The sequence below is a fragment of the Saccopteryx bilineata genome, chromosome 4 (assembly GCF_036850765.1).
Source record: "Saccopteryx bilineata isolate mSacBil1 chromosome 4, mSacBil1_pri_phased_curated, whole genome shotgun sequence".
NCBI classification, from domain to species: Eukaryota; Metazoa; Chordata; class Mammalia; order Chiroptera; family Emballonuridae; genus Saccopteryx; species Saccopteryx bilineata.
In genome coordinates this window covers 285,297,795-285,324,483 of record NC_089493.1, presented here as the reverse complement: position 1 = coordinate 285,324,483, position 26,689 = coordinate 285,297,795, and the positions used below count along the sequence as shown (strand labels likewise).

The window sequence follows — 26,689 nt, the reverse complement described above, 5'->3', positions numbered from 1 at the left end:
GAAGCTGTGAGGGGGGAAGGCATTATTGGGAGAAGTGGGTTCTTGATAGAACCTTAGTTGTCAATCTGTAATTGAAGAGCTAGTGGAGGAGAGACAGATGAAGTAGTCAGAGGTAGGAAGAGGACCCAGTGAGGAAGGCAAGGGGGTGAGTTGAAAGTGGAGGATGGTTATTAGGGCCTGCTGTTTCAGAGAGCTTGATCAGGATTGATTATTTCATTTCAGTCACCTTATTGCCTTTGTTTGCTATCATTGTTATATTGTATACCAAGCCTGAAGTTTTACTTTCCCTAAAGCTTTTGAACCAGCAACTTTTGGATTTAGATCAGTGATTCTCAGTCCTTTCTGTACCTTAGAGTCACCAGGGTTACTTACTTAAAGAGTACTGATGCTTGGGTCTTTTATAAAGAATACAGATTCGTGGGCCTCATTCCCGAGATTCTCATGTGATTTGTCTAGGTTGGGCAGAGCTGCCAGGTGATTCCAGTGTGCAGCCAAGCATGAGAACCACTGGTTCAGACTCGGGCAGAACTTGCTTTCCTCACTTGTATTTTCAGGGCTGTGGCTGCTTGCTAACATTTGCTTCAGGGGTCACCAAGCTTGCCATCCAGGTGTTATGTGTTCTCATAGGAGGCAAAACACTGTGTAGTAACCTGCTATATCTTGTGTTAATAGGTAGTAAGGGATGTTAGTAATTTCAGTGGTTTGGATAGTGAAGGTTGTAGTGTACTATAGTAGATTATGAATTTTCAATAAAGTATAATGTCCTTACATGCTAAAATAGCACATTATTATTATTTTGGTAGATAAAGGCCTTCAAATATTGCAAGTTTGTTAAAAGTTTTTATTTTTTATTTATTTATTTTTTATTTATTTATTTTTTTATTGTAGATGTATGGAAATTCCAACTTGCAGTTTAGATGGTAGCGTTTTGGGCACAAGCATTAGCTGGCTGGCCAAATCGGATGTGTAATGATTGCTTTGTCTCTGGTTTTCTTTTATGTGACTATTTTTCAAGTCCTGGGTAGAACAGACAGTCCATTGATGATTCAACAACATTTGAAAAGAGCTGGATATACCATTTCTAGAACCTATAGTTGTCACAGGTGAACTTAATCTGAGATTAGGGCCAAGTAGGGAAGGGCAGGTTGAGGACTTGATGCTGTTCTGTAGGGACTGATTGCTCTTGTGCTTGTGGGTGAGTGTGAGGGTCTTGTGGGAAAGTGCACTAATGGCTGTTACTGTCTGCTATGACCCAGGCTGCCAGAGCTGCTGAGGGAGAGAGCAGACAGAAGTTCTTCACGCAGGATATTAACGGCATTCTCTTAGAGTGAGTACCTTCTGTTTCTTTACTGTTCCCGTGCCTGGGGTGAGCAGGCCAGGGGAAGTGGGAGTGGGATTAAACTACATAAAGGGGACACTGAGGAGATTTAAAAAAATAATTTTTTAAAAAGGGGGAGCACACCAAATATTTGTCTCTAGAAAATGACAGACCTCACTAATCTTAGACAGCAGTTATTAGAACATTGTATGTCATAGTCATGGCCTGTTGGAAGTGGATTTTGGATTTTGAAGCAAATAGATGAGATGAGATGAGATGAGAGAGAAGGTGTTGCTTGCCTGTCTCTGGGAAAATAAGAGATGGTGTGATACGGCCAGGGGCCTACTCCCGGTGCTCCTCAGTATACCTCGGCATTCTCTTTTTGCTCTCACTCTGCTCCTGGGCCAAGGTGCGTCATCCTGGAACACTTCTCCCAAATGACCAAACCTCGGAGATTCTCTCTTGGTTGCATTTTGCATTATGTAGCATGAGCAGTTAAGACTTGGGAGTATTCTAGCAAAGGACCTTGCCTGGCCCGGATGGGGGTTGGCACTGGGTCAGGAAGGCTGGGCTATGGAGAGCACCTGAAGATCAGCACAGATGAGAGCGTTACTTCCACACTTCCTGCTAGCGCCTGCCAAGCGGGGAACTGGGAGCGAAGACTCTGGAAGCAGTGTTTGCTATTCTAGACGGGGACACTGGGAAGATAAGGATTTCGCTGGCTTCTTGATCCCGGATAGAACTGGGAACTGGAAGAGTAAGGAAGTGCTACTGGAAAGTAATGATCCTAGTAACTCACTTTCCAGTTTGAAAGCTTTTACAGCCTCGTCATTTATGAAATTTAGAAAACTTCAGGGCTTGTTCTCTCAGGCCCTGATGACCTTGGAGTTGGTCTTGTCTTTGACCTGCGAGCCTTAGCCAACTTGACCTCGCCTAGTTCATCAGGTGTAAGAAGTTCTGTTTGGGGACTATTGGAGATCCGTTGCACTGGCCACTTGGTTACATTGTGTGACTGACAAGATAAGGTTTTACCTGCTTTTGGCTCCGCTTTCTTGTCCATGGTGGGGTGACCTAATGACAGAAGATGCCGTGAGCTGCGCCCCATTGAAAATTGTTCTGTTTTTCAGCATTGAGGTACAAACTCGGGAGCTGAGTAGCCAAGTTCGTTCTGGGGTGTATGCCTATCTTGCTTCATTCCTGCCCTGCAGCAAGGACACCCTCGTCAAACGTGCTCGAAAACTTCACCTCTGTGAACAGGTGGGTGACTCTGCAGGGGAGCCCGTTCACTTTGGGACCCAGAGGAGGGGGTGACTGAGTCTTCAGAGATGCCATGTGTGCTGCTGCACTGCCCCTGTGAATTAATTTCTGTAGCGTGTCCTCAGTATGAGAAGAGGTACAGAAAACAGACTTATAACATGTCGCCCTCCCTGCAGGGGGGACGTCTGAAGGAGCCTCTCCAGAAGCTTAAGGAAGCCATTGGCAGGGCAATGCCAGAGCAGATGGCCAAGTACCAGGATGAATGCCAGGCCCACACGCAAGCCAAAGTTGCTAAGTAAGTATGTACCATCACTCTTGTCAGCATTCCCACCTTCTTATCTTAGAAGTCTTGGGGGTGGGGGACAGAGAGGCAATGGGCACAGGACGAAGCAGTTCTGTGGTGACCTTAGGGTCCTGTTTAATTTGTTCACCTGTAGGATGCTGGAAGAGGAGAAAGACAAGGAGCAGAGAGAACGAATTTGTTCTGATGAGGAGGAAGATGAAGAAAAGGGGGGCAGGAGGATAATGGGACCCCGGAAGAAATTTCAGTGGAATGATGAAATCAGGTGTGCCCAAGTTTGGTCCTTGCCTCATTGGAGGGTTTGTGGGGTCAGTGTCTGAGCATGTTCCCGTATTTCTAATGGCTGGTGAAAGCACATGATTAAAACCTTGATGAAGCATTTGGGGTAGTTTGAAGTTTCTTACTTCTGTCTACTCCTAAGGGAGCTGCTCTGCCATGTGGTGAAGATGAAACTGGAGAGCTATGATCCAGAGAGGAACAACAAGGCCCATTCCTGGGAGGACTATGTGAAGGTGTTTCTGGATGCTGAAGTCAGACCTCTCTGGCCGAAAGGCTGGATGCAGGCCAGGTGAGGGTCCATGAACAGCCATTATGTGTGATGATGAGGTGGAACATCGTTGCAATAAAGAAATATTCGAGGCCCTGGCCGGTTGGCTCAGTGGTAGAGCGTCGGCCTGGCGTGCAGGAGTCCTGGGTTCGATTCCCGGCCAGGGCACACAGGAGAAGCGCCCATCTGCTTCTCCACCCCTCTCCTTCTCCTTCCTCTCTGTCTCTCTCTTCCCCTCCCGCAGCCAGGGCTCCATTGGAGCAAAGGTGGCCCGGGCACTGGGGATGGCTCTATGGCCTCTGCCTCAGGCACTAGAATGGCTCTGGTTGCAACAGAGCAACGCCCCAGATAGGCAGAGCATCGCCCCCTGGTGGGCATGCCGGGTGGATCCCGGTTGGGTGCATGTAGGAGTCTGACTGCCTCCCCGTTTCCAACTTCAGAAAATACAAAAAAAAAATATTTGAGTGCTTCTTTTGTGCCAACAGAAGATCCTTCCTCTCAGAGAATCACTGTCTGGTTGACTTGCCTAATTTCACATGAGGAATTGGGGGGCATACTGGTCTCTATGAACGGGTCTTCTTGGTCTTTCCTAGAAGAAGGAAGTTACCTGTGGGGTTTTGTCTCTGTCAGTCTTTGTCCCATTTCAATTCAGAGTTGGTTGCCTGACCTTCCTACCTCAGTCTGCCCTTTCCTGTATTGAGATAATGGCTGCTATGATGGAAACTTTTTTTTTTTTTTTTAATTAAGTGAGAGGTGGGAGGCAGGGAGGCAGAGACAGACTCCTTCATGCGCCCTGACCAGAATCCATCCAGCAAGCCTCTTACAGGGCGATGCTCTGCCCATCTGGGACTGCTGTTCCGTTGATTGACAACCAAGCTCTTTCAGCACCTGAGCAGAGGGCATGGAGCCATCCTCAGCACCCAGGGTCAACTTGCTCGAACTATTCAAGCCATGGCTGCTAGAGAGGAAGAGAGAGAGAAGGGCGAGGGTAGTGGTGGAGAATCAGAAGGTCGCTTCTCCTGTGTGCCCTGACTGGGAATTTAACCCAGGACATCACATCCTTCTACCACTGATCAAACTGAACAGGGTTATTTTTCTCTTTTATGTTTTATATCTCTTTATTGAATTTCTCACTGAGTTTTATTTTCTTCCTAAGTTCATTGAATAGCCTTGTAACCAGTGTTTTGAACTCTGCATCTGGTAGATTGCTTGTCTCTATTTTGTTTGATTCTTTTATTGGAGTTTTGTTCTGTTCTTTCATTTGGGACATGTTTGTCTCCTCATTTTGTCTCCTACCTTTTTTTTTTCTTTTGCTGACAGAGACAAGAGAGAGGGACAGACAGGGATAGACAGATAGGAAGGGAGAGAGATGAGAAGCATCAATTCTTTGTTGCGGCACCTTAGTTGTTCACTGATTGCTTTCTCATATGTGCCTTGACCGAGAGGCTACAGCAGAGCAAGTGACCCCTTGCTCAAGCCAGCGACCTTGGGCTCAAGCCAGTGACCTTGGGCTTCAAGCCAGTGACCTTTGGGCTCAAGATAGTGACCATGGGGTCATGTCTATGATCCTATGCTCAAGCCAGGGACTCTGCACTCAAGCTGGTGAGCCCGTGCTCAAGCTGGATGATCCCGCGCTCAAGCTGGCGACCTGCGGGGTTTTGAACCTGGGTCCTCTGCGTCTCAGTCCGACACTCTGTCCACTGCACCTCCGCCTGGTCAGGTGAACATTTCTATGGGTACTTAGAAATCTGCTGTTGCACAGATGAACATTAAAAAAGAGTAAGGAATATAAATTTGTGATTTCCACATTGGGCGGCTGCTCAGGCATCCACCTTAGAGAGAACCCTGATTACAAGTGCCATTTTAACAACTGGTTTGCCAAATGACAAAAAATTAGGTATTGGTTCTGTCAGACCAGTGTGAATCTCACCACTTCTTGCAGGATGAGGTCCTTTTGCTTACCCTTCTTCCTACAAGTTGTTTGCAAGCCACTTTAGGAACAGGTGCACAGCTGCCTGCCCTAGGGTTAGAGCAGTGGTTCGCAAATGTGTTAGTCAACAGAGCCAAATATCAACAGTACAATGATTGAAATTTCTTTTGAGAGCCAAATTTTTTAAACTTAAACTATATAGGTAGGTACATCCCTTATCAAAGTAGCACCCGCACGTGGCATTTTGTGGAAGAGCCACACTTAAGGGGCCAAAGAGCCGCATGTGGCTCACGAGCTGCAGTTTGCCAACTAGGGGTCTAGGGGATGGGTAGCTGCAACTGTGCTAAAAGCTAAAATTTCCTGAAATTAGCCCACAATCTACCCATCCAAGTCTTCCCTTGGAAGTTGTAAGCCTTGAACCATCTAGAGTTCCAGAAGAGTTACATCAGAGAGATTCTGCCAGTACAGTTGTTGGCCAGGTGGGGAGAGAATTAATTCTGGTGCTTCCTGCTCTGCCATCTTCCCAGAATCCTCCCCTTGAGTTAGTGCTCTTGATTGGGCCTGATTCTTCTGTGGGTTGGACAAATCTTAGAGCCTTTTCTCATTTCAGTATTCCATCTGTAGATGGACTTGCTCCTCTCCTTATAGATTGGACTCTTGAGGATATGTAAGAAAAGGCATAAAGGTAGTTTTGTTGAGTTCCTCAGGAAAGAGACATTGTGGGTCAATCCTTCCTTTACTTTTAGAATGGATGAGAATAGGCAATAAGAAAAGCACTCCTGCCTTTGGGGGAAAATCACTGTGAGAAATTTGGATGAAGAGCCTTAGCTTTTTGGTAAATCCTAGACTTTTGGCTTTCAGGTGGCCAGCCCAGCCGCTTTTTCCTTCTTACCAGCAATGAAGTCACTAATGCTCTGACATCTAATGACTAATAGGTACTGAGTAGGAAGCTCTAGAAACAGAGTCTTTGCTTTGGGAGGCTTACACCAACTGCCATGTTCTCCGTTTGTTTCAGAACTCTATTTAAGGAGAGCAGACGAGGCCACGGGCACCTGACATCAATCCTGTGAGTGTCTCAGTGTTTCATTTTTCAAGAGTACTGTCATTTTTATCTCCTCGGTGGGTGTTTTCTAAACCTTTTCTGTGTTCATTCTTTTGTAAAGGGCTAAGAAGAAAGTAATGGCTCCTTCCAAAATCAAGGTGAAGGTGAGTCAGCCTGCTTAGGTCATAGGCCATTTATTCTCATCTCTTTCCAGCCAGACTCATGAAACCTCTTGAATGGCAGCTCACTGAGCTTTGCTGGTCTGAGGGACAGCTCTTCAGGATGCCACTTTTGAGGTTTTACCAACGGGCAGGCCAGGCCCATCAGAGGGGCCTGGGATTTGTTGGCAGGGCAGAGACCTGAGCTGGGCCATGAGTACCCTCCATCTTCAGTTCTAGGGAGCAGTACCCACCTGGCCAGTTTCTGAGATTATTGTGGCATTAAATGAGGTCTTCCTGACAGCCCTCTGAGTGAAAAGCGCTGTGAATGTGAGGGTAGCATACTGTAATGATGATCTTTGAATGGAAGAACACACTCCCAGCCAAGTACAGGTTAGCCTGTAGCTACAACAGGAAGGACTGGTGACTTTGTTGAGTTTACCTAGCGGAAATGAAAGGAAGTATAGTGGCTAGATGATAGAGACTGAAAACGATTATAGATATTGCAGAAACCTCTCGATGCAGTAGAAATTTAGACTTTATGAAATTTTTACCAGTTCCTGAGGCTTTATTGTGTGCCAGGACAGTCTGGGAGAAGAAGCTGTGCAAATGGCTTGAGTATCTATTGAGCTTCTACAATGTCTAAGACACACTGCATTTAGTCCTTGGACTGCAGGAGTGATGAGATAGACTCCATTCCTACTCCCATGAAAGGACTTTAATTTTGAATCCCCTGAGAAGACAGGTGCTGGGAAAAACCAAGGAGGAAAAGAAAACTAATTCAAGACAGTTTTCATGCCATGCATCATTTTCTGATGACAGCTAGGAGCATCCTGAGGTCGTGGGAGTGCTGGTAGGGAGAGTGTGTCTGCTCAAGTCTTGTATTTTTTCAGAAACAGAGAAGACTTTCCCTGTGGGTGTCTGTGTACTTAATAGCAGAGCTTACTTTGGTAAGCCCAGCCCCAGCCAGCTGGACGAGTTCAAATCCATGCAGGCATGTCACCTACTGTCTTCTCCTTTGTGATTACATAGAAGGTCTGATTCTTAGGACTTTGTGGTGTTCTCACAACAGGGCCAGTGTTTGTATCTTTGGACATTTCTGAACATCAGCATTTCTGCTTTCCTTTAGGAATCATCTGCTAAGCCTGATAAAAAGATTTTGGTCCCATCAGGCCAGATTGGTGGTCCCCTGGCTTTGTCCTCAGAACACCCGGGAGGAGGCCTGAGCACTGGAGCTGCAAACAGGGAGCTGTCAACCCAAGCACTGGGCAGCCTTGCGAATCCCACTCCAGTCAGCATGGAGGACTCATTGGATGGAGACTTGATCCATAATTCAGCCTCCTCGTTGGAGGCCGTGTCCAAGGAACTGGCTGCGCTGAACAGCAGAGCAAGTGGGAGCTCCGAGTACACATTGCCTGTACCCTCTAAAGCGCCTGCAGAGAAAGTTGCAGGTGTTTTATGTACGGAAGAAAAAAGGAACTTTCCGAAGGCTAGCCCTTCTGCCCTACTACCTTCTAGCTCTCTGCAGTCACCCCTCAATTTTCTGGCTGAACAGGCTCTGGCACTGGGGCAGTCCTCTCAGGAAAAGAAACCGGAGAGTTCTGGCTACAAAGAGCTGTCCTGTCAGGGGTCCCTGAGCAAGGGGCTACCAGAAGGGCACCAGTCCAAAGCAAAACACCACGGTTTGCCACGGACTTCCCAGGTGGCCACTCCGGTGCCTGGCCCCCAGGGAAAAGTCTTTCATGCAGGCACTCAACAGCAGAAGAGTTTCTCCTCTCCAGCTCTGTTTGTCAATAAGCTCCAGGGCCCAAAGCCTTCCTCCCCACAGTGTCATCGTTCCCTCCTCCAGTTCGTGAAGACGGCAGCCAAAGGCCATAGTTTCCATCCCTCCACACCAGCCTCTTCAGGTGGCGCGCCAGCCTCCAGCAGCAGTTCTCACAAGACCCCAGCCTTGTCCTCCGCTTCCCTGAGCCATCCGGCAAAACAGCACTCAGCCAGCTCTTCAGGGCCATCTTATAAGAGTAGCTCCTTTGCCAGCTCCATCTCCAAACATGGGATTTCTTCTGGCAGCTCTTCCTCTGGAGGAACACCAGCCCAGAGCTCCACTTCCGGGAATCTGCTCCCCGGTGCACAGCCTCCCTCCACGGGACAGCCCACCAGCCGTCCTATCCCAGGCTCTGCAGTGAAAAAAACACCTGTTTCCCAGAAGCTGACCCTGGTGGCCCCTCCCGGTGGTCCAAATGGAGATTCTAGTGGTGGGACCCAGGGAGTGGCCAAGTTACTGACCTCCTCCCTGAAGCCCAGTATAGTTAGCAGCGTGACATCTTCTACCTCCTTGCCAGTGAGTATCCTAGTACAGCAGCCACCCTTGTGGCTCTTGTGGACAAGGCCGCCTGATTGCCCTGGTCAGACAGAACTGACACTGAATGTCAGGTAGAAACAGTAAGCCTAGAAATCAGAAAAGGGTCTGGGCTTCCTGTTTTTCTGGTCCTGTCTTTTCTGTTGGCAGGAATCTTTTGAAACTTCTTAGGAGGATGAATATATATAGAGAAAGGACTGTTTGCAGGGAGGCTGTGAATTTGGAGGGTATGAAATGAGCCACAAAACTGCCCTTTCATAGCCTCTTACTGGTCCATCTCTCCAAACAAGTTGGTGAAAATAATACTACCTATTAGATCATTAGTTATGTAGAGATGTCCACACTGTAGGAAGATGAATGCCTTATAAAAGTGATTCTCCCAATTGGGTTTTGAGAGACTGCAGGTCAGATGATCTGACAAAGTCCAGTAGTTAGTGAGGCTTGCCTATGGAAATTATAGAAGTTTGGATGCAGGTTGAGGAAATGGGAGAAATCTTTTTTTATTTTTCCAATATATAAAACGACTGTGTGGTTGCAAAGGTAAAACTAGAAAGGTATGTTCAGTGAGATCTTACCTGCTTCTTTCCTGTTCCTATCACTCAGCAAGGTAACAATGGTCCATAGTTTCCAGGGTTTTTCCCTGTTTCTTTCTAAAAACAAAGATCAGTCCTGGCCAGGCAGCTCAGTTGGTTAGATCGACATGCTGATACATCAAGGTTGCATGTTTGATCCTGGGTTAGGGCACATACAAAAATCAACCATTGAATGCATAGATAAGTGAAATAACAAATTGATATTTCCCTCTCACCCTTCTTCTCTCCTTCTCTCCTCCTTCTCCCCCTCTTAAAATCAATTTAAAAAATTAAAAATTTCTCATTGGTTTGAGAGAGAGGAAGGGAGACAGAAGAGGGAAAGAGAGGGAAGCATCAACTTGTTCTATTTAGTTGCTTCATTTAGTTGTGCACTCATTGGTTGCTTCTCACATATGCTCTGACTGGGGATTGAACCTGTGACCTCGGTGCAGTGGGACAATGCTCTAGCTACTAATCCACCTGTTTGGGAATAAATAATTTTAAAAACCCAAAAAACAAAAAAAATGCAGATGAATATGTACAAGTGCATATGTTTTATGTATATGAGTGTACACATCCACGTATTTGTATATATCTATATTTGTGGATATCTATATATATTCTTCCCTTTCTTCTTGCACAAAGGAGCATATTTATTTGTGAGAGACAGGGAGACAAGAAGAGAGAGATGAGAAGCATCAACTTGTATTTGCGGCACTTTAGCTGTTCATTGATTGCTTCTCATATGTCCTTGACTGGGGTGTTCCAGCTGAACCAGCGACCTTGGGCTTCAAGCCAGTTACCTTTGGGCTCAAGCTGGTGACCTCAGGGTTTCCAACCTGGGACCTCAGCATCCCAGGTCAACGCCATCATCGGTCAGGCACAACGGAGGCATATTTAATATCCTGCTTTTTAAAGTGAACACTGTCCTGGGGGGTACTCCAGGCTAGACTGTTTTCTTTCTTCTTTAGGGCTGCAGACTAGGGTACCTGGGTAAAGGGCAGCTTGTGTCCATGTGCATGTCCCTTCTCTATGCATTAACAGGTTTGGTTTGTGAGCAGGCCTTGCACAGGCTGGAGCTCTGACCCTTCTGTGTATCTCCTCCCCAGAAAGGAACAAGTGGGGCTGTGCTGCTGACCAGCTCATCGCCCTTAAATCTGCTGCCCTCATCCTACAAGACAGGCAGCCCAAAGCCGCCTGGGGCCGTGAACTCGAACTCCCTGGGGATCATCTCCCCATTTCCTCTTCATGTGCTCTCCTTGAGCGCGGACTCCTCTCCCAAAGCAGGGGTCTCCAAGGATGCCATCGTCACGGGCCCTGCCCCTGGGACATTTCACCATGGCCTCAGCCACAGTAAGTGCTTCTCCCCTTCTTCTCTTCATGCTGCAGGCACAGAAAGTGCCCCGGGCCTCTGCTGTGACAGCGAGTCCTGTTGTACACCAGGTTCCTGTGTGTGTCTGGTGTGTGTCCTGTGTCTGGGCAGTGTTCTGGGGGCTGAGACGAACCCCTCCATGGGGGCTTTTGCCTGGACTGGCCAGCAGGCTGTCTGGGGCTCTGAACCACCGAGGAGGTCGCTTTTCTGTTCCTGTCTTCAATGTGTGTGTTTTGTTCTTTTCTCCCCTCCTGTTTGCCCTCAGGTCTCCTGGCTGGCTTGCACTCCAGCCCGCCCCACACAGCATCTCTCCCACATGCTGCCGTGTCCACCCACGTCCCGCAGAGTCTGTCAGGTAATTCCCAGGCGGTCAGAGTGCCATGCACACTCTGCGCCACTCCCCTTTCCAGCCAGTAGATGCCTTGCCTGCTGCCAAAGATTTCAGTGTTTCTGCCTCGTTGTCACTGTGTTTTTTTGGTTTGTCCTTCAAGGCCCTGGCTTTTTCTACTTCGTGATTTCCCCTGGTCCCCTGCCCCTGGGTCAGCCTTACCCCATGTGATCACAAAGGAAATCAGGATGACCTGTGTGTGAGGCAGAGGACCCCACAACCCTTGGCTAGTTGGGGCACTACAAACCTTTAAATTCAAGCTGCTATACCTTCCAGGTGGTACCAGCTAGCAAAGGCTCGATAAACTCAGTATAGGTGAAAGGGGAAGTCCAAGGAGTAGCAAGAGGTCACAGTGGCAAGGCTTCGAAAGGGACCTTTCCCTCTGATATCAGTGTGTCCAGGAGAGGAGCAGCTGCCAGTTCAGTTCAGATGTAAAAACAGAGAGTTGGGGGCACAATAGGAGTTGGGGCAGTGTTCCCTTTTTTTTTCTCTTGCTTTTCCTCTCCAGAGAGCAATGGCTTTCAGAATGGGACCCTCTACAAGCCCTAGGTTTATAGCTGTGAGAAGCTGGCACCTTCATCATCAGCGATTGGCCTCACCCTTTCCTGGGACCTGATTTTTAGGTACAGCTAATGGAACACTGGTATAGAGCCTCAAGGATCTTGGTTTTGGCCTACTGCTCTTACTACTCTGGACCTGCTCCAGAAATGACCAGGGGGCTACATTGGTCAGGGAGAGCCATTTCTCAGGAAGCTGAGTCTGGAGCCACCCTGGCAGACTGGTACCCTGGCACCCTGGTGGGACTACAATGGGGAACTGCCCAACTGGGCATGCCCAAGCTCTGCTGTGCTGAGGGCACTGGCCCCAACTTTGCTGGAGTCTGTCCCTTCAGATTTGCTGTGGGGCCCTGGCCCCTGTGTCCCTCGGCTGATGCATTTGTAGTGAATGCCAGAGGCCATCTGGGTGCAGGAGCCTGCTGTAAATCTCCAAGGTGGAATTGTTGCTTCTGAGAGAAAAACCGAGGGCTGAGCCTGTATCAGCAGTTACTCTATTTCCCCTGGAGAAGCAGGGAGATGTAGTGGGCTCACTCCACAAACTAGTGACTAGTGCTGTATCTGAGATTATAACACAGGGGTACAGAGCTACCTGGGTGAGAGCTTGTGGATTTTCAAAGAGATTGCTTTTTGCTTCTGTTTGCTTTCAGGAATGTCACCCTTTCAAACAGATACAGTAATTGAAGAGCCATTGGAAAGATGACTGTTGGTCTGGTATTTTCAGCAAAAAGGGGGGAAAGTGCTTTATTTCCTTTTTTTTTTTTTTTTTTTTTTTTGAGAGAGAGAGGAAGGGGGAGAGATAGAAGCATCGGTTTGTTCCCATTAGTTGTGCCAGTGATTGCTTCTCATTTGTGCCCCAACTGGGACTTGAACTGGCGACCTCGTGGGTCGAGCTGGCACCCTCAGGAATGAGCCGGTGACCTGGGCACTCTGGGACGATACTATTCCATCCACTGTGCTGCTGGCCAGGGCACGGAAAAATGCTTTCTTGTATCATTTTCTTTCCCCCTGGGTATTAAGAGGCTATTAGGAAGCATCTATGCTAAAACAGGTTGAGTAGCCTCTTCTCTCCTTTAGACATTTAGGCTGTAAGATTCCATCAAGTGGTTGTAAACTGGTTACTTTAATTGTGTGACTTGTTTCTGCTTTGCTTTCTTATGTGGACTCAGAATGCTAGTGCCTTTGAACTTGTCTTTACAGAACCTGAGGGTCTTTAGATGGTGGGAATGCTGATTGCCCTGAGTTCAGTGTGACTGTCAAACCTCATCATGGAACTCCAATTTGCCACAGGACGGTAGTCGTAGCTGAGAACTGAAAGGGCCCACATTGCATAGCAGAGTAGCTGTCTGTGAACAGGACTCGGTGAACAGCTGCCTTCACAGTGCTCAGAGGGCCAGGCACACTGCAGGCTGCTCCAAGTAGCAACACACTCACCTCTGTTTTTGGCTTGTTTGAGCTTCAGAATACTCATTATACAGAGGCTTTTGCTATTTAAGAAGTGATCTTGATTGAGGTTTGGTTTCTACTGCCGTGAGGGAATCAGAGATCCTAAAAGGTTTATACTGTTTTTGCTTATTCTTTTCCAGATGCTTCTCAGCTTCATGGGAAAGGGCCCAGTGTTCCACGGAAATTGTGACCTCTTCAGAGGAAAGGCCAGAAGCTGAACTAGGAGGTTTCTGAAATTGGATAATCAGTACGCTCTTTCTGCTGATTGGTTTTCTTCTGGAGAAGCGTGAGTGCTAAGTGGAACGTCTCTGGGCACTTGTGACGTGCCTTCAGTTTGGGGAGCAGCCTGTGCTTCTCCAGAGGTACTGAGTGGCCTGGTGATCTGGGCCTCATGGTTTTGTCGCGGACAATCGTTGGAGGGGCAGCTCTAGGCTGGGAGCGTACCAGGTCATGCACAGAGCTCTGGTGGCAGGATTGGGCAGCTGACACACCTGTGTTATATATAAATCTGCCCAACCCCTTGGTATTTGGTCAAAGTACCTCATAACGCCATACTGGTCAGGGGTTCCTTTTGGCCACATTAGGGTCCCTGGATGGTTGTGGTGTCCATCCCATCCTTAGGCTGTGTGCTCAAGTGGACAGAAACCCAGGCTAAGCCACAGTTGGGAGGCCTACCTTGTCTCTGAGAAATACTCAGAACACCTAGTGTGTGCTCATCGTGGGGCAGTTGATCCTCTAAACATGATAATGAAGCTCTTCGAGAGAAAAGATCTTTGGAGATTCAATAATTGTGATAGGATTTTTAGACACTTATTTTTGGCTCAGTTTTCATCATTACCATTAAATGCATTGGATAGAATGGGACTGTTCTTTGCATGTCATATTTTCGCACGTCATGTGGAAGACATAATTCCAGTGCCTTTATGGTGGAGCAGAATTATACATGTCATTTGGCCCTCCGAGTGGATCTCAGATGATGACCTTTTTAAAAGATGTCTGTACCAGTTTTATTTGAGGTTTATCATTGCACATCATAATCTGTGCTGTCCTGACTTAAAGGTCATCTGGGTTTCCAAATCCCAGGTCTGAATTCAGCCAGGGCCCCCATTTTGGTTTTTTTTTTTTTTTGTTTTTTTTTTTGTCCATGCAGGTGGACTGCGGAGCCCCAAAGCCCCTTCTCTCTTTAAGGGTGAAGATATGAGGGCTTCCAAGTCACAGAGAGACATTCCAGTTTGCTTTATTCAGAAACCATTCTCAGGCAGGGCTGCAGGTTGAGATGGGCCTTGAAGTCCCAGTGCGCTCCTGGCAGCAGTTACCCTGACTTAAGTAAGGGTGATGCACCGCTGAGCTTGGAACCCCCAAGGTGGTATACTGTTCCCCCTTAACCACTGGCTGCTTCACAAGGAGCTTTAGGACACTTGCCTATCCTGTGAAGTCTGTCCACAGGTGTGTCTGAACCGGCAGCTCTTTTGGTCCCCGACGCCCAGGGGCCAGTGTTCAGTAACTCGCACTTCACGCCGAGGTTCGCCTGGTGTCTGGGGCACAAGGCCTCTGCTCTTTTTACATAAGAACCAACATGTGTTCACATGGGGCTACATGGACTCCTTGTCCCTTTATTATATATACTTTTTGCAACTTGGATTTCCAGTTTGTTTACAGAATAGTTTTAGGAAGTAGCAAAAGAGCCAAAGAAGAGATTTGTATTGCTGAGCTCAGAGCCGTGCAGAGACCACCCATGAGCTCCATTCTGCCCGAGCCCCCGTCCCTCTGCAGTGGCCCCCTCCCCCACATACCATTGAGTGTGCAGCTGGAGCAGATACCCTCATTTGTTGGAATCTAGTGATGCCTCTTGCCTCAGGGAAATGTTTCTTTGATGGGGAGATTTCTTTTTCTTGTTTATGCTTTATTTGTGGTAAGAAAGAGTGAATGACAAACAGCCATGGCAAGGCAGATCTACAGGCAGAGCAGCTCCACGGGGCCGCGGCGCTGCAGGGCTTTCCTTGGTGCGTTCTTAGGTGTGAAAGGGCTGTGGCTTTGGTGCAGCTACTGGACTGGTGTTCGGGTGGTGTGGAAATTGTTAATCTTGTATAAAGCAACTTAATAAATTGTTTCCAATACATTGTTTTTCATTCTTTTCTTTTCACCATATTTACTAATAGTTCTCCCTTAGGAACTGGGAAGTGATTGGGACTGGTAAATGGATATCCATAGGGGATATTCATTTTGACTGAAAACCAAGAGGGAGTAGGGGCAATAAACCACACACAGCAAAGAGGAAGAAACACACTTAGCATGAAATCAGTCAAGCCACCAGGTGTTTATTTTTGCACTGTAAGTGGAGTTCCCTATTACTTCCCATTTTCTTACGTAATACAGGAGATAGAGAACCCGAAATTCATTTGGTGAACAATCAGCTGTGCAGTACACCTAAGTACCAATTACAGAATAAGCAAGACTTGTAAGGCACTGAAGCTAAGGCTGAAGGCAACACAGTCCATCATGAAACACTTCCATTTCAGAACCAGGAAAGTCTCTAACGGTGCGTTTTCCTGGGACAGGCTGGCCAACAGAGGACCGGATGCCATGCGGGTGTCCTTGTGTCTTCGTTGGCACAGACCCCAGACCTGTCTCCCCATTAGCCGTCTGACAGCAAGTCAGTGCTCAGCCAGACTCCTGGACGAGTGTGAACGCAGGTCGGCAGCCCCAAGGGGCCCTGTCCTTTAATGGATGGGAGGGAGCCCTTTCTGCCCCCGAGTTTCCCACGTGGTGTGCACAGGCCAGTGCTGCATGGAGTGGCTTGCCTGCCTCAGTTGTCTTGTGTGTTAGTAGTGTTCATACTGGTTCCAGGTGTCACACAGGGAGTCTGTTGATGGCAGTGTGTAGGAAAAGAGGGGCTTTGTGATTTTGAATGGATGAAGCAGGTCTCTCGCCTGGGTTGATGGTACAGCCAATGCCCATTCCTCTTGTATGTGAGCTGTACTGGGGAGCTTGGCAGAGAGGCTGTGGGTGGCATGCACAGCTCTGCACAGATCAGGAGCCTGGCCAGGGAGCAGACACCAGGAGGTTATGGGGTAGGAGAGAGCCAGTGTCGGCTTCTGGGAAGACTGTGGGGCAGGGCTGTGCCTACTTCTGCCCAGACACCAGGATGGCCAGCTCCTGGATGGACATATCCTTGTTGACATAGCGGTCATACTGAGCAGGGGTCAGCCTTCCATTCTGCAGGGCCTCTTCAATAGAGAACTTCTTGCCAGACTTCCTGTCGTGGATCACAGAGGACTCCCCATTGGGCCCCTTGACTGATATTTCCTCCCAGTCGCACTCCTGACTTCTGAGTTTCACAAACATGTTCCAGTCGATGAGGCCAGCCCGATGGGCTTCCTCTGGGGACAGCTCCCGGCCTGTGTCAGGGTCAATGACCACGATGGAACGCCGCAGATGGTTCTCTCTCTGCTCCCTCTTGACGGCCACAGAGCCCAGGCGCTTCTGCAGCTCGTCGATCTCAAGATCTTTGTCTTTGGAGAGCCTCTTGAGGTCGTTCAGTTCTCTCTCCAGGGACCACAGTCTGGAGTCGAGGTTTGTCCCCGAATCCACCGTGGTTATGTTTCTCAGGTCACGTGTTTCCGTTGCCGCCATTTCAATTTCTGACTGGAGCCTCCGGGTCTCCAGCTCCAGGTTTTGCCGCTCTAACTGCAGCCTGTGGTTCTCTTCCCGGAGGAAGTCCAGCTCCTTGGAGGACTTGGAGTTGTGGAACTCCAGCTCAGACAGCTTGGCTTCCAGCCGGCCCACCTCCACGTCTAGCTCCCTCTTGCTCCGGCTCTCCTCCTCCAGGCTGCCCTTGAGCTTCTGAATTTCCTGTTCCGTGTCACCTTTCTCCACCTGGACGCTTTCGGAGAAGACCACCTTCTCCTTGACCTCCATCTTCTCCAGGTTGGCGAGCTTCTTCTTCAGGGTCTCGAGCTCGCTCTCCAGGACCTGCCGCCGGTGCCTTTCTTCCTCCAGCTGCAGTTGGAGCAGGGAGTGCTCCCGGGCCTGCTGGGGGTCCTGCTGCAGCACCACTTTCTGCTTCAGGGTCACCTTCTCGCGGGCCTCTCCCTCCTCCTTCTCCAGGTCGGCCAGCCGTTGCTTGAGGCGCTGCACCTCCAGCTCGGCCTCCCGGCGCGCCTGCCGCTCCCGCTCCAGCTCCTCCAGCTGCCTCTCCAGCTCGGCCCGCCTGCGCTGCAGCCGCCGCAGCTCCCCGCGGAGGTGGTCGATCTGCCGAAGCTCCACGTCAATGCTCTCGGTGAAGGCGTCCACCTCCGCGCGCAAGCCTGGCTCCTCCTCGTACCTGACCACCTCCTGCTGGACCACCTTCTCCTTCACCTGGGAGAGCTCCTCCTCCTTCTCTTTGATTTTCTCCTCCTGGGAAGCCCTCTCCCTCTCCAGGTCTACCAGCTTTTTATGCTCCTCCGACAGCCGGGCCCTTAGAGACTCCACTTCCTCTTTGGTTTGGGGGTCTTCTTGGAACTGGAGGATCTCCTGGACCACCTCCTTGGTCTGTACCTGGGGTTTGGTGTCCTTCAGGGACTGAATCTCTTGCTTCAGCTGGTAGATTTCTAAGTCGCACCGCTCGATGAGCCTGGTCTTGTCCACGATCTCCTCCCGGAGCCTCTGCAGCTCCTGCTCCATCTCGGGGTCGGTCTTGTACTTGATGACTTCCTTGGTCACCTCTCTGACCTCCACCTGGGGGCCCCGGCGCCGCAGGGCCTCCAGCTCGCCCTGGTAGCTCTGCAGCTGCTCCTCAGCGCCTCGGTACTTGCGCTCCTGCTCCACGAGCTCCAGGCGGAGGTTGGCCACCTCGCTCTCGGCCTGGGGGTCTGGCCGGACAATCTCCCGCACCTTCTCCTGCACCACCACCTTGGCGTTTTCCTCCTCCAGGGCCCAGATCTTCCGGAGCAGCTCGCTCTTCTCCCGCTGGTGGGCGCGAGCCCTGGCAGCCTCGTCCTCGTACTGGCGTTTCAGGTCGCCGGCCTCCCTCTCGGCTGCCGTGTCCTTCTCCACCTTGAGCACCTCCTTGACGGTGACCTTGCCCTCGGCCATGGCCCTCTCCTTCTCCAGTCTCCTTAGCTTGTCTTGCAGGAAGCTCAGCTCCTCCTCCTGCGTCTCCCTGCGCTTGCCCTCCCGCTGCCGCTCCTCCTGCAGCTGCCGGTACTCTGCCTCCAGCTGCGGGTCGTTCTGCAGCTTCACCACCTCCTTCTCCGTGACCTTCTCCCGTGCCTGGTTCTTCTCCTCTGCCAGGGCGGTGATGCGCTGCTGCAGGAGGGCCACTTCCGCTTCCCGGGTTCCCTTCTGCCGCCTCAGCTCCTCCAGCTCCTCCCTCAGCCTCAGGACCTCGTCCGCCTGCGACCTATCGGGCTCAATGCGCAGGACCTCCTTGACCACGTACTCCTGTCCCCCATCCCTGGTCTCCTGCTCCAGGGCGCGCAGGCGCAGCTGCAGCGCGTCCAGCTCCTCCTGCAGCAGCTGGTTCTTGTGCTGCTCCTCCCTCAGGGTCCGCTGCATCTGCTGGAAGCTCTCTTCCAGCGCAGGGTCCGGGACCTTCTTCAGCACCTCTTTCCTCACCACTGTTTCCTGGGGGTTCTGATTCTGCAGCATCTGGATTTCCTCCTGAGTACTCTTGACCTCGTTCTCTAACTGCTGCCTCCGCTGGGTCTCCTCATCCAGCTCCTTCTGAATCTTCCACGTCTCCTCTGGTCTGGAGCCTGGCTTGCGGCCTTGCTGGGCCTCACGGCTCCCTCCCACCTCTGGCTGCTGGGAAGGAGAAGGCAGTGCATGGTTAAAGCCGGACTCTCCGTCGGCCTAGCGTGCGGAGGACCCGGGTTCGATTCCCGGCCAGGGCACATAGGAGAAGCGCCCATTTGCTTCTCCACCCCTCCGCCGCGCCTTCCTCTCTGTCTCTCTCTTCCCCTCCCGCAGCCAAGGCTCCATTGGAGCAAAGATGGCCCGGGCGCTGGGGATGGCTCTGTGGCCTCTGCCCCAGGCGCTAGAGTGGCTCTGGTCGCAATATGGCGACGCCCAGGATGGGCAGACATCGCCCCCTGGTGGGCAGAGCGTCGCCCCATGGTGGGCGTGCCGGGTGGATCCCGGTCGGGCGCATGCGGGAGTCTGTCTGACTGTCTCTCCGTTTCCAGCTTCAGAAAAGAAAATGCAAAAAAAAAAAAAAAAAAAAAAGCCGGACTCTCCACAGGCCTGCCTGCGGCCACCTGGTCACCTGTAATCCCCAAGGAACTCTTAAATGCTGGGTTCACAGGACTTCTAGGCTTACTTTTAAAAATGATAAAACAAGCAGTTTAGGTTTCTTTTTAAATGCATCTAGTAAAATATTTTAAAACTTTAGAAGTGTGGAATATGAAGCCATTTTCCACCTCTGGAACACCTCTGTGTTCTTGCTAGAAGGGAATCTGTCATCTCATAACAAGTATATTTGTACTGTGTGCCACCTGTTTCTTTTTCTGCACAAATGGTAAGCTCCCTGTTCTGCACCCTGCTTGTTGCACTTAATATATATAAAGTCTACCGGAAAGTTCTGTCGTTTTTGGAATAAAACTAAATACAAATTTTTCTTACCGTCAATAAACTTGATTAAATAATACAATTGCCGGCCCTGGCCGGTTGGCTCAGCAATAGAGCGTCGGCCTGGCGTGCGGGGGACCCGGGTTTGATTCCTGGCCAGGGCACATGGGAGAGGCGCCCATTTGCTTCTCCACCGCCCCCCCCTCCTTCCTCTCTGTCTCTCTCTTCCCCTCCCGCAGCCGGGGCTCCATTGGATCTTCCCCTCCCGCAGCCGGGGCTCCATTGGAGCAAAGATGGCCCGGGTACTGGGGATGGCTCCTTGGCCTCTGCCCCAGGCGCTGGAGTGGCTCTGGTCCCCCCCCCCAGGGGCAGAGCATCGCCCCCTGGTGGGCAGAGTGTCACCCCTGGTGGGCGTGCCGGGTGGATCCCGGTCGGGCGCATGCGGGAGTCTGTCTGTCTGTCTCTCCCTGTTTCCAGCTTCAGAAAAATACAAAAAAAAAAATACAATTGCCATTATTATTAATGATTTCTTGCCAGCGTGAGGGCAATTTGTATATCCCATTTTTGAAAAATGTTTTATCTTTTGATGCGAAAAATTGAACCAGTGCTTGTTTGATATCTTCTTCATTTTTGAATTTTTTGCCCTTCAAAAAATTTTGTAAGGACAAAAACAAGTGATAATCGGAGGGTGCTAAGTCCGGGGAATTTGGTGGATGCGACAGACATACTTCTGTAGCATTTCTTCCTTGTTGAAATTTGTAAAAATTACAGTGGCGTAAATGAACTTTATCAGTAGCCATGGGTACACTATCGCTTCACACATAAGACTAACGTGAATCAACTTTGTTTTAATTTGCTATGTCAGTATGTATACATTAAGTGATAAAAATAGAGAGACACACATGTGCCAAATAAACATGTGCTTACGTGTCGAAACTTGTTGTGATAGAAACGGACAGAACTTTCCGGTAGACCTTATATAGAGAGAGACTTCCACAGGACAGAGCTCTACTTCACTGTTTACAGCTAATAATTTACCCATTGCTATTGAGTATTGAGGGGCTTTGTTTCTTGTTATTACAGTGCTATCCTAAACTTCTTAAAATGTTACCTTTTGCTGGGCCCTCGGCGAATGTCTGTCGGATGGAATGTGTATGTTAGACTCATGTCAGTGGGGGCACTGGCTTGGCCAGCATTTGCACCGGTGCCACCCGGTCCCATCTGCAAGGGTTACTCCCGCTGGTTTACGGGCTCTCTGAGGCCGAGTGAGTCTTGCTTCTCACTTGTTGGAACTTCTTTGAGTAGAGAGGGTTACACTAAGATTCATTACCTGTCTCAGCAGATTCAGAGCAAACTCCAGGTTCTGCAGCCTCTGTCTATTGATGGCGTTAACTTCGGTGAACTTGGCAGCAAGAGCCGCTTCCTACAGGAGAGCAATCAGCAAACAGGAGTCAACAGGCTAAGCGAGAAAGAGCTGGGATGGGTTTTGAAACGTCTGGCATTTGGGGATAGAGGGTAGCTTCTTGCCTCTTTCTACCTGGAGTTCTACTGTGATCTCATCTGGTCGAGAGAAAACTGGATTTAGAGTCAGAAATCTAAATTCTCAGGGGCCTTGAAACAGATCTTCGTTCAACTGGGTGTTAATGTTCTTGTGTGTAGAGGAAATAATAACCTCAGCCTGTGTATGTAGGGGGGGGGGGGGAGGGCAGAGTGGGAACCTCCCTGATCCATGGCTCTGACCCAGATACCTCCAGCAAGCTGTCTTTCCAGGCATATCAATGTCACTGCCCCAGAACGAGTTCATTATCTTCTCTTCCCAAGCCTGTTGGCACCCACTGAGAGCTCTCAGCCCAGCTTCCCCATGGCACATGCATCTCTGAGGCCTGTGTGCTGCACTCCCGGCAAGGCCAGGCAGCTCGAACAGCACCGAGCCACAAGGCTCACCTCTTCCCTCACTTTGGCAGCAGGGGACTGGAGCCTGGCCCTCTTGCTCACGTGGCTGCTCCTTCCATTCTCCAAGTCAAGAAGGGACCTTAGTTTCTCTGCTTCTAACTCGTAGTCCTGGGGGAGAGACATGGCAGAGGTCAGACAGGGCCAACTGAGACTGAAATGTTCTTACAGCCCTTCTGGCTGACTGCAGAGGTCTTCCGCTCAGCTGCACCCTCTACCAACTGCCAGGAGTTTGTGGGAACCCTCAGTACATCAACAGTACATAGCGACGTCCCTGAACAACATGCGAGACAAGAAAGAAGATGCCCACAGTTCCCCCTCCACACCTTCCCTGCCTGCCTAGGGAGTGTTGTTCCGCTTTCTTCATTTAACTCGGGTTGCCGCCTCCTAACCATCTGGTTTATCAGTTTGACGACCTTACAATCATCCTTCAACTGGATGGATAATTTACCTAGCCATTCCTCTATTACTGAATACTTAGGTTATAAATAATGCTGTTATAATGATTTTGTTTATCCTATACTGTTATTCTGTATTTTTTCCTTTAGGATAAATTCCTCTTAGTTTACTGCTTCAAACAGTAGAAAACCCTTTTCTGGTATGTGATACCTAGTATCCTATTTCCCCAAGGGCTGTGCCAGCTGGGCAGGATTTTACTTCTCACCTTGACAGCTTGCTGGTACTGCTGGGAATGAGCGCAGACTTTCTGTACTTCCTGTTCTCTTCTTGCTATTTCATCTAGCAGGTTCTGTAGAACAACAGAGACTTTAAAAATCAAAATTAGCCTGACCAGTGGTGGCATAGTGGTTAGAGCGTTGACCTGGAAGCTGAGGTTGCCCATTCAGAACTTGAGGTCGCTGGCTGGAGTGTGGGATCGTCAACATGATCCCAAGGTTGCCAGTTCAAAACCCAAGGTCACCGGATTGAACCCGAGGCTGCCAGTCTAGTCCCTTCCACATGTGAGAAGCAGTCAGTGCACAACTAAAGTGAAGCGACAAGTTGATGTTTCTCTCTCTCTCTCCTCTCATTCTCCCCTCCCTCTCTCTCCCTGCCCCCCCAAACAAAAACAACAACAAATAAACACTTTGATAAATTAGCTGGCTTCCTTAAATCTGAAATTATTTTTCTATAGTAAAATACAATGAATTGCTTCCTTGTATGCATGTATTTGTTACAAAGGCAGTCCTAAGGCCCTGTGAAGAAGGGCCAAGAAGGGAATTACCTTTGCCAGGAAAAGAAGCTTACTGCATGTTTCAACATGTCAAGCTTTGTTCCAATATCTAACTTAGATTGTCTCATTTAATCTTCCCACAATTCTGTGAGGTGAGAACTATCATTATCCAAGTTATGAGGGAGGAAACCAAGGCATAGGGAGGCTGTGACTTGCCTGGGGACACAGCTAATAGTGAACTGGGGTTTGAATTTAAGCTACTGGGTGTCTGTTTTTTGTCCCTCACCCTGTGGCACTGCTGCCTTCTGAGGAGCCAGGACTCTGACCTTTGGAAATGGGAGTTTTCCTCATGTAGACGCCTCTTGTATTTTTATAGCCACTTGCTTATTTAGCCAGCCTGCACTGAGTGTCAACCTGGGCTGGACCCATGCTGGGCCCTGAGGAGGGAGAAGTGAGCAAGACTGTCCTACTGTCCTCGTTCTCAGAGAGTTAGTACTAGGAGTCAGGCAGGGCTGGGGTCCTGTGAGATCATAGCTAGCTCCACCAAGGCAAGTGGTAGCCACTCCCTGGTTCCCCTCTACGAAAGGGCTGACTGACCTCTGACCCTCCCCTTTGTGACTGTGCACCTGTAAACACAGAAACAGCTGTCTTACTTTCTGATTCTTCAGCTTGGTTTCCATCTGGCTGAGGCTGTCTGTCTCCTGGGGCTCATAGCTGGGGATGTTGGACAAGAACCGGAGCACGTGGTCATAGCCGCTGCGGTAGTCATCATAAGCAGCCCTGGCGCGCTGCAGACTCTGGGCCCTGTGGGAGCAAAGCTGGTTAGGCCTCTACCACGTGAGCAGATGCCTCACCAAAAGCTTCCCCCATCCATTTTTTCCCCCCAGTAAGAGAGAGAGACGGGAAGGGAGAAAGATGAGAAACATCAACTTGTAGTTGTGTCACTTTAGTTGTTCATTGGTTGCTTCTCATATGTGCCTTGACTGGGGGCTGCAGCAGAGCGAGTGACCCCTTGTTCAAGTCAGTAACCTTAGGCTCAAGCCAGTGACCTTTGGATTCAAGCCAGCTACCATAGGGTATGTCTATGATTCCGTGTTCAAACTGGTGAGCCTGCACTCAAGCTGGATGAGCCCGCTCAAGCCGGCGCTCAAGTAGGTGACCTCGGGGTATCGAACCTGGGTCCTCTGCATCCCCGGCAACACTATTCACTGCACCACCACCTGGTCAGGCGTGTAGGCTTTTTCTTGTTTACAGAACACCGATAGAAGAAAAAATAACAATTGCACAAGATGGTTCCTATGGCTTCTATCTGCAGACAACTTGCAAAAGCATTTATAATACTTTGATATCTCAGGTTAGAGTTGATAACCACTACCAAAAGAATGTTATTGGTTATTAAGAAGACATATAACAAGATGTATATGCCACCTTGTGGTAAAAAATTAAATAAATTAGTAAAGTTTCGATATATTAGTATGTGACTTGAAAGTTACACGGGCCCATAGAGGGTTAACTGGAAATAACCTAAACATTCACTAGGAAGGGAGTAGGTAAGCAAATTATGAAACATTAAGTTCCCCTTGTCCTCTGTGAAGAACATGTAGGTAGGTGCATGTGAATTGATATGTGGGGATATTTACTGTGTACTACAGGACCTAAATAACCCACAGCTCCAAGAAATCACATGGCAGGTTAGGGAATCTTTTAAACTCACCAAAAATAAAAACATGTAAAAATGTGTGCAACATAGGCCTGACCAGGTGGTGGCGCAGTGGATAGAGTGTCGGACTGGGATGCCGAGGACCCAGGTTCGAGAGCCCAAGGTCGCCAGCTTGAGCGCGGGCTCATCTGGTTTGAGCAAAAAAGCTCACCAGCTTGGACCCAAGGTCGCTGGCTCGAGCAAGGGGTTACTCAGTCTGCTGAGGGCCCGTGGTCAAGGCACATATGAGAAAGCAATCAATGAACAACTACTAAGGTGTTGCAACGAAAAACTGATGACTGATGCTTCTCATCTCTCCATTCCTGTCTGTCCCTGTCTATCCCTCTCTCTGACTCTCTCTGTCTCTGTAAAATAAATAAATAAATAAATTTTAAAAAAGTGTGCAACATAGCAAAAGCAGTGTGAGAAGAAAACATGTGGGATTAAATATTTATATTAGAAAAGAATGCTCTCAAATAATAATCTAAGCTTCTACCTTAACAAATAAAATGGGAAAATTAAATCTGATGTAAGCAGCAATAAAGAAATAATAAAAAGCAGATATCAATGCATCAGGAAACAAAACAGGAAAAGATCATTGAAACCAGAGCTAGAAATGGTCAATAAATGAATAAACCTCATAATGAACAGGAAAAAAAAAAAGAGAATATACAAATAGAATGGAAGATTTAAAAGGAATGAGACAGGATGCCTGCAGTGAACCTAATAGTATCTATTTAAAGAACTTGAATTCATAGTTAAAATTCTCACGCACAAAAAATAAATAAAATAAAAATTGCAGGTCCAGCCTAACCAGTGGTGGTGCAGTGGACAGAGTATCAACCTGGGATTCTGAGGTGCCAGGTTCAAAACCCTGCAGTCGCTGGCTTGAGCGCAGGGTCGCCAGCTGGAGCGTGGGATCATAGATGTGATCCGATGGTGGCTGGCTTGAGCCCAAGATTGCTGGCTTGGGCAAGGGGTCGGTGGCTCGGCTTGAGCCCCTCTGGTCAAGGCACATACTAGAAGCAATCAATGAACAACTAAAGTGACACAACTACAAGTTGATAATTTCTCATCTCTTTCCCTTCCTGCCTCTCTTTCTTGCTCGCTAAAAAATAAAATAAAATAAAATATTGCAGGGCCAGACAGCCTCACTTGTGAATTCTAGCAAGCATTTAAGGAAGTAATACCAGTTCTATACAAACTCTTCCAGGAGAAGAGAAGGGAACACTTACTGGCTCGTGAGGCTGACAGAACATACAACAGGAAAACAGCAAGATACAGTGTACATGACATGTCATTTGTGTCATTCATCTACCCAGTTTGTACAGAACACCTTTTTGGAAGGATGCATAAGAAAGTGGTAGCAATGCTTATTTACCTTGGGGGAAGGAGGCTGGTTATTCTAATCACTGTTTTACTTTTATATATATTGCTTTTTCCATAAAGCAGAAATGAATTAGGAAATGGCCGTCAGTGGCCTCGAGGCAGACTGGCTGAGCTAAGGCCGCCCTCCGCCCCTCACCTGAGCTCAGCCTGCTGGCGGAGGTTGTCGAAGCGCTGGCCCAGCTTGTGCACCTCTGCCTCCTGGCGCTCCAGGTCGGGGCAGTGCTCCTGGAAGCGGCTGGCCAGGGCGCTGGAGCACTGCTTGGCAGCCTGCAGGTTCTGCTCCACCTCACTGAGGAGGGACTTCTGGGCCTGCAGCTTGGAGGCCATGGCCTACGGGGTGGGGAGGCAGACAGCGGGCATGCTGTGGTCGGGGCGCCCAGGGGCCAAGGCAGCACTTTGGGGGAGGTAGTGGTAAGCCTGGGCATGGGAAAGGACTGAGGCCTTGCCTCTGAGTTTCTCCTCAGATTTGGTGGCCATTTCTGCAATGTTTAATTTTGTTACAATGAACAAACCCCAGAAAAACTCTGTGCAGCCTTGGCTGGTTGGCAGTGGATAGAGCAGCGGCCCAGTATGCAGAGATCCCAGGTTTGATCCTTGCTGAGGTCACACATGAGAAGTGGCCATCTGCTTCTCTCTCTCCCCCTCCCCCTTCTGTCACTCTTCCCCTCTCGCAGCCAGTGGCTAGAC

General features: G+C 49.2%; 2 protein-coding genes across 5 annotated transcripts in view; one reads left to right on the top strand and one right to left on the bottom strand.

Moving 5' to 3' along the window:
* UBN1 (ubinuclein 1) overlaps positions 1-15,361 on the top strand; it is a 32,835-nt gene extending 17,474 nt beyond the window's left edge. Inside the window, exons 8-19 of one of the 3 annotated variants that reach the window (XR_010731190.1) lie at positions 1,257-1,327; positions 2,446-2,575; positions 2,752-2,870; positions 3,013-3,141; positions 3,298-3,444; positions 6,369-6,419; positions 6,517-6,559; positions 7,683-8,894; positions 10,594-10,837; positions 11,122-11,211; positions 11,753-11,867; positions 13,385-15,361. Coding sequence is in view for 2 of the 3 variants with exons in the window: in XM_066274985.1 (XP_066131082.1) it covers positions 1,257-1,327; positions 2,446-2,575; positions 2,752-2,870; positions 3,013-3,141; positions 3,298-3,444; positions 6,369-6,419; positions 6,517-6,559; positions 7,683-8,894; positions 10,594-10,837; positions 11,122-11,211; positions 13,385-13,434 (2,286 nt within the window). In the remaining variant the exon portion in view is untranslated. The remainder of the gene's footprint in view (positions 1-1,256; positions 1,328-2,445; positions 2,576-2,751; positions 2,871-3,012; positions 3,142-3,297; positions 3,445-6,368; positions 6,420-6,516; positions 6,560-7,682; positions 8,895-10,593; positions 10,838-11,121; positions 11,212-11,752; positions 11,868-13,384) is intronic. The other 2 variants (XM_066274985.1, XM_066274986.1) reach the window with 2 other exon arrangements.
* A 181-nt stretch (positions 15,362-15,542) lies between these two features.
* The window catches only part of PPL (periplakin), a 55,416-nt gene continuing 44,269 nt past the window's right edge, over positions 15,543-26,689 (bottom strand). Inside the window, exons 17-22 of one of the 2 annotated variants that reach the window (XM_066274984.1) lie at positions 26,139-26,332; positions 23,568-23,718; positions 22,408-22,491; positions 21,738-21,854; positions 21,124-21,216; positions 15,543-19,031 (exon numbers count right to left, since the gene is read on the bottom strand). In XM_066274984.1, coding sequence (XP_066131081.1) covers positions 16,368-19,031; positions 21,124-21,216; positions 21,738-21,854; positions 22,408-22,491; positions 23,568-23,718; positions 26,139-26,332 — 3,303 coding nt within the window. In that variant the 3' untranslated portion in view covers positions 15,543-16,367. The remainder of the gene's footprint in view (positions 19,032-21,123; positions 21,217-21,737; positions 21,855-22,407; positions 22,492-23,567; positions 23,719-26,138; positions 26,333-26,689) is intronic. The other variant, XM_066274983.1, reaches the window with a different exon arrangement.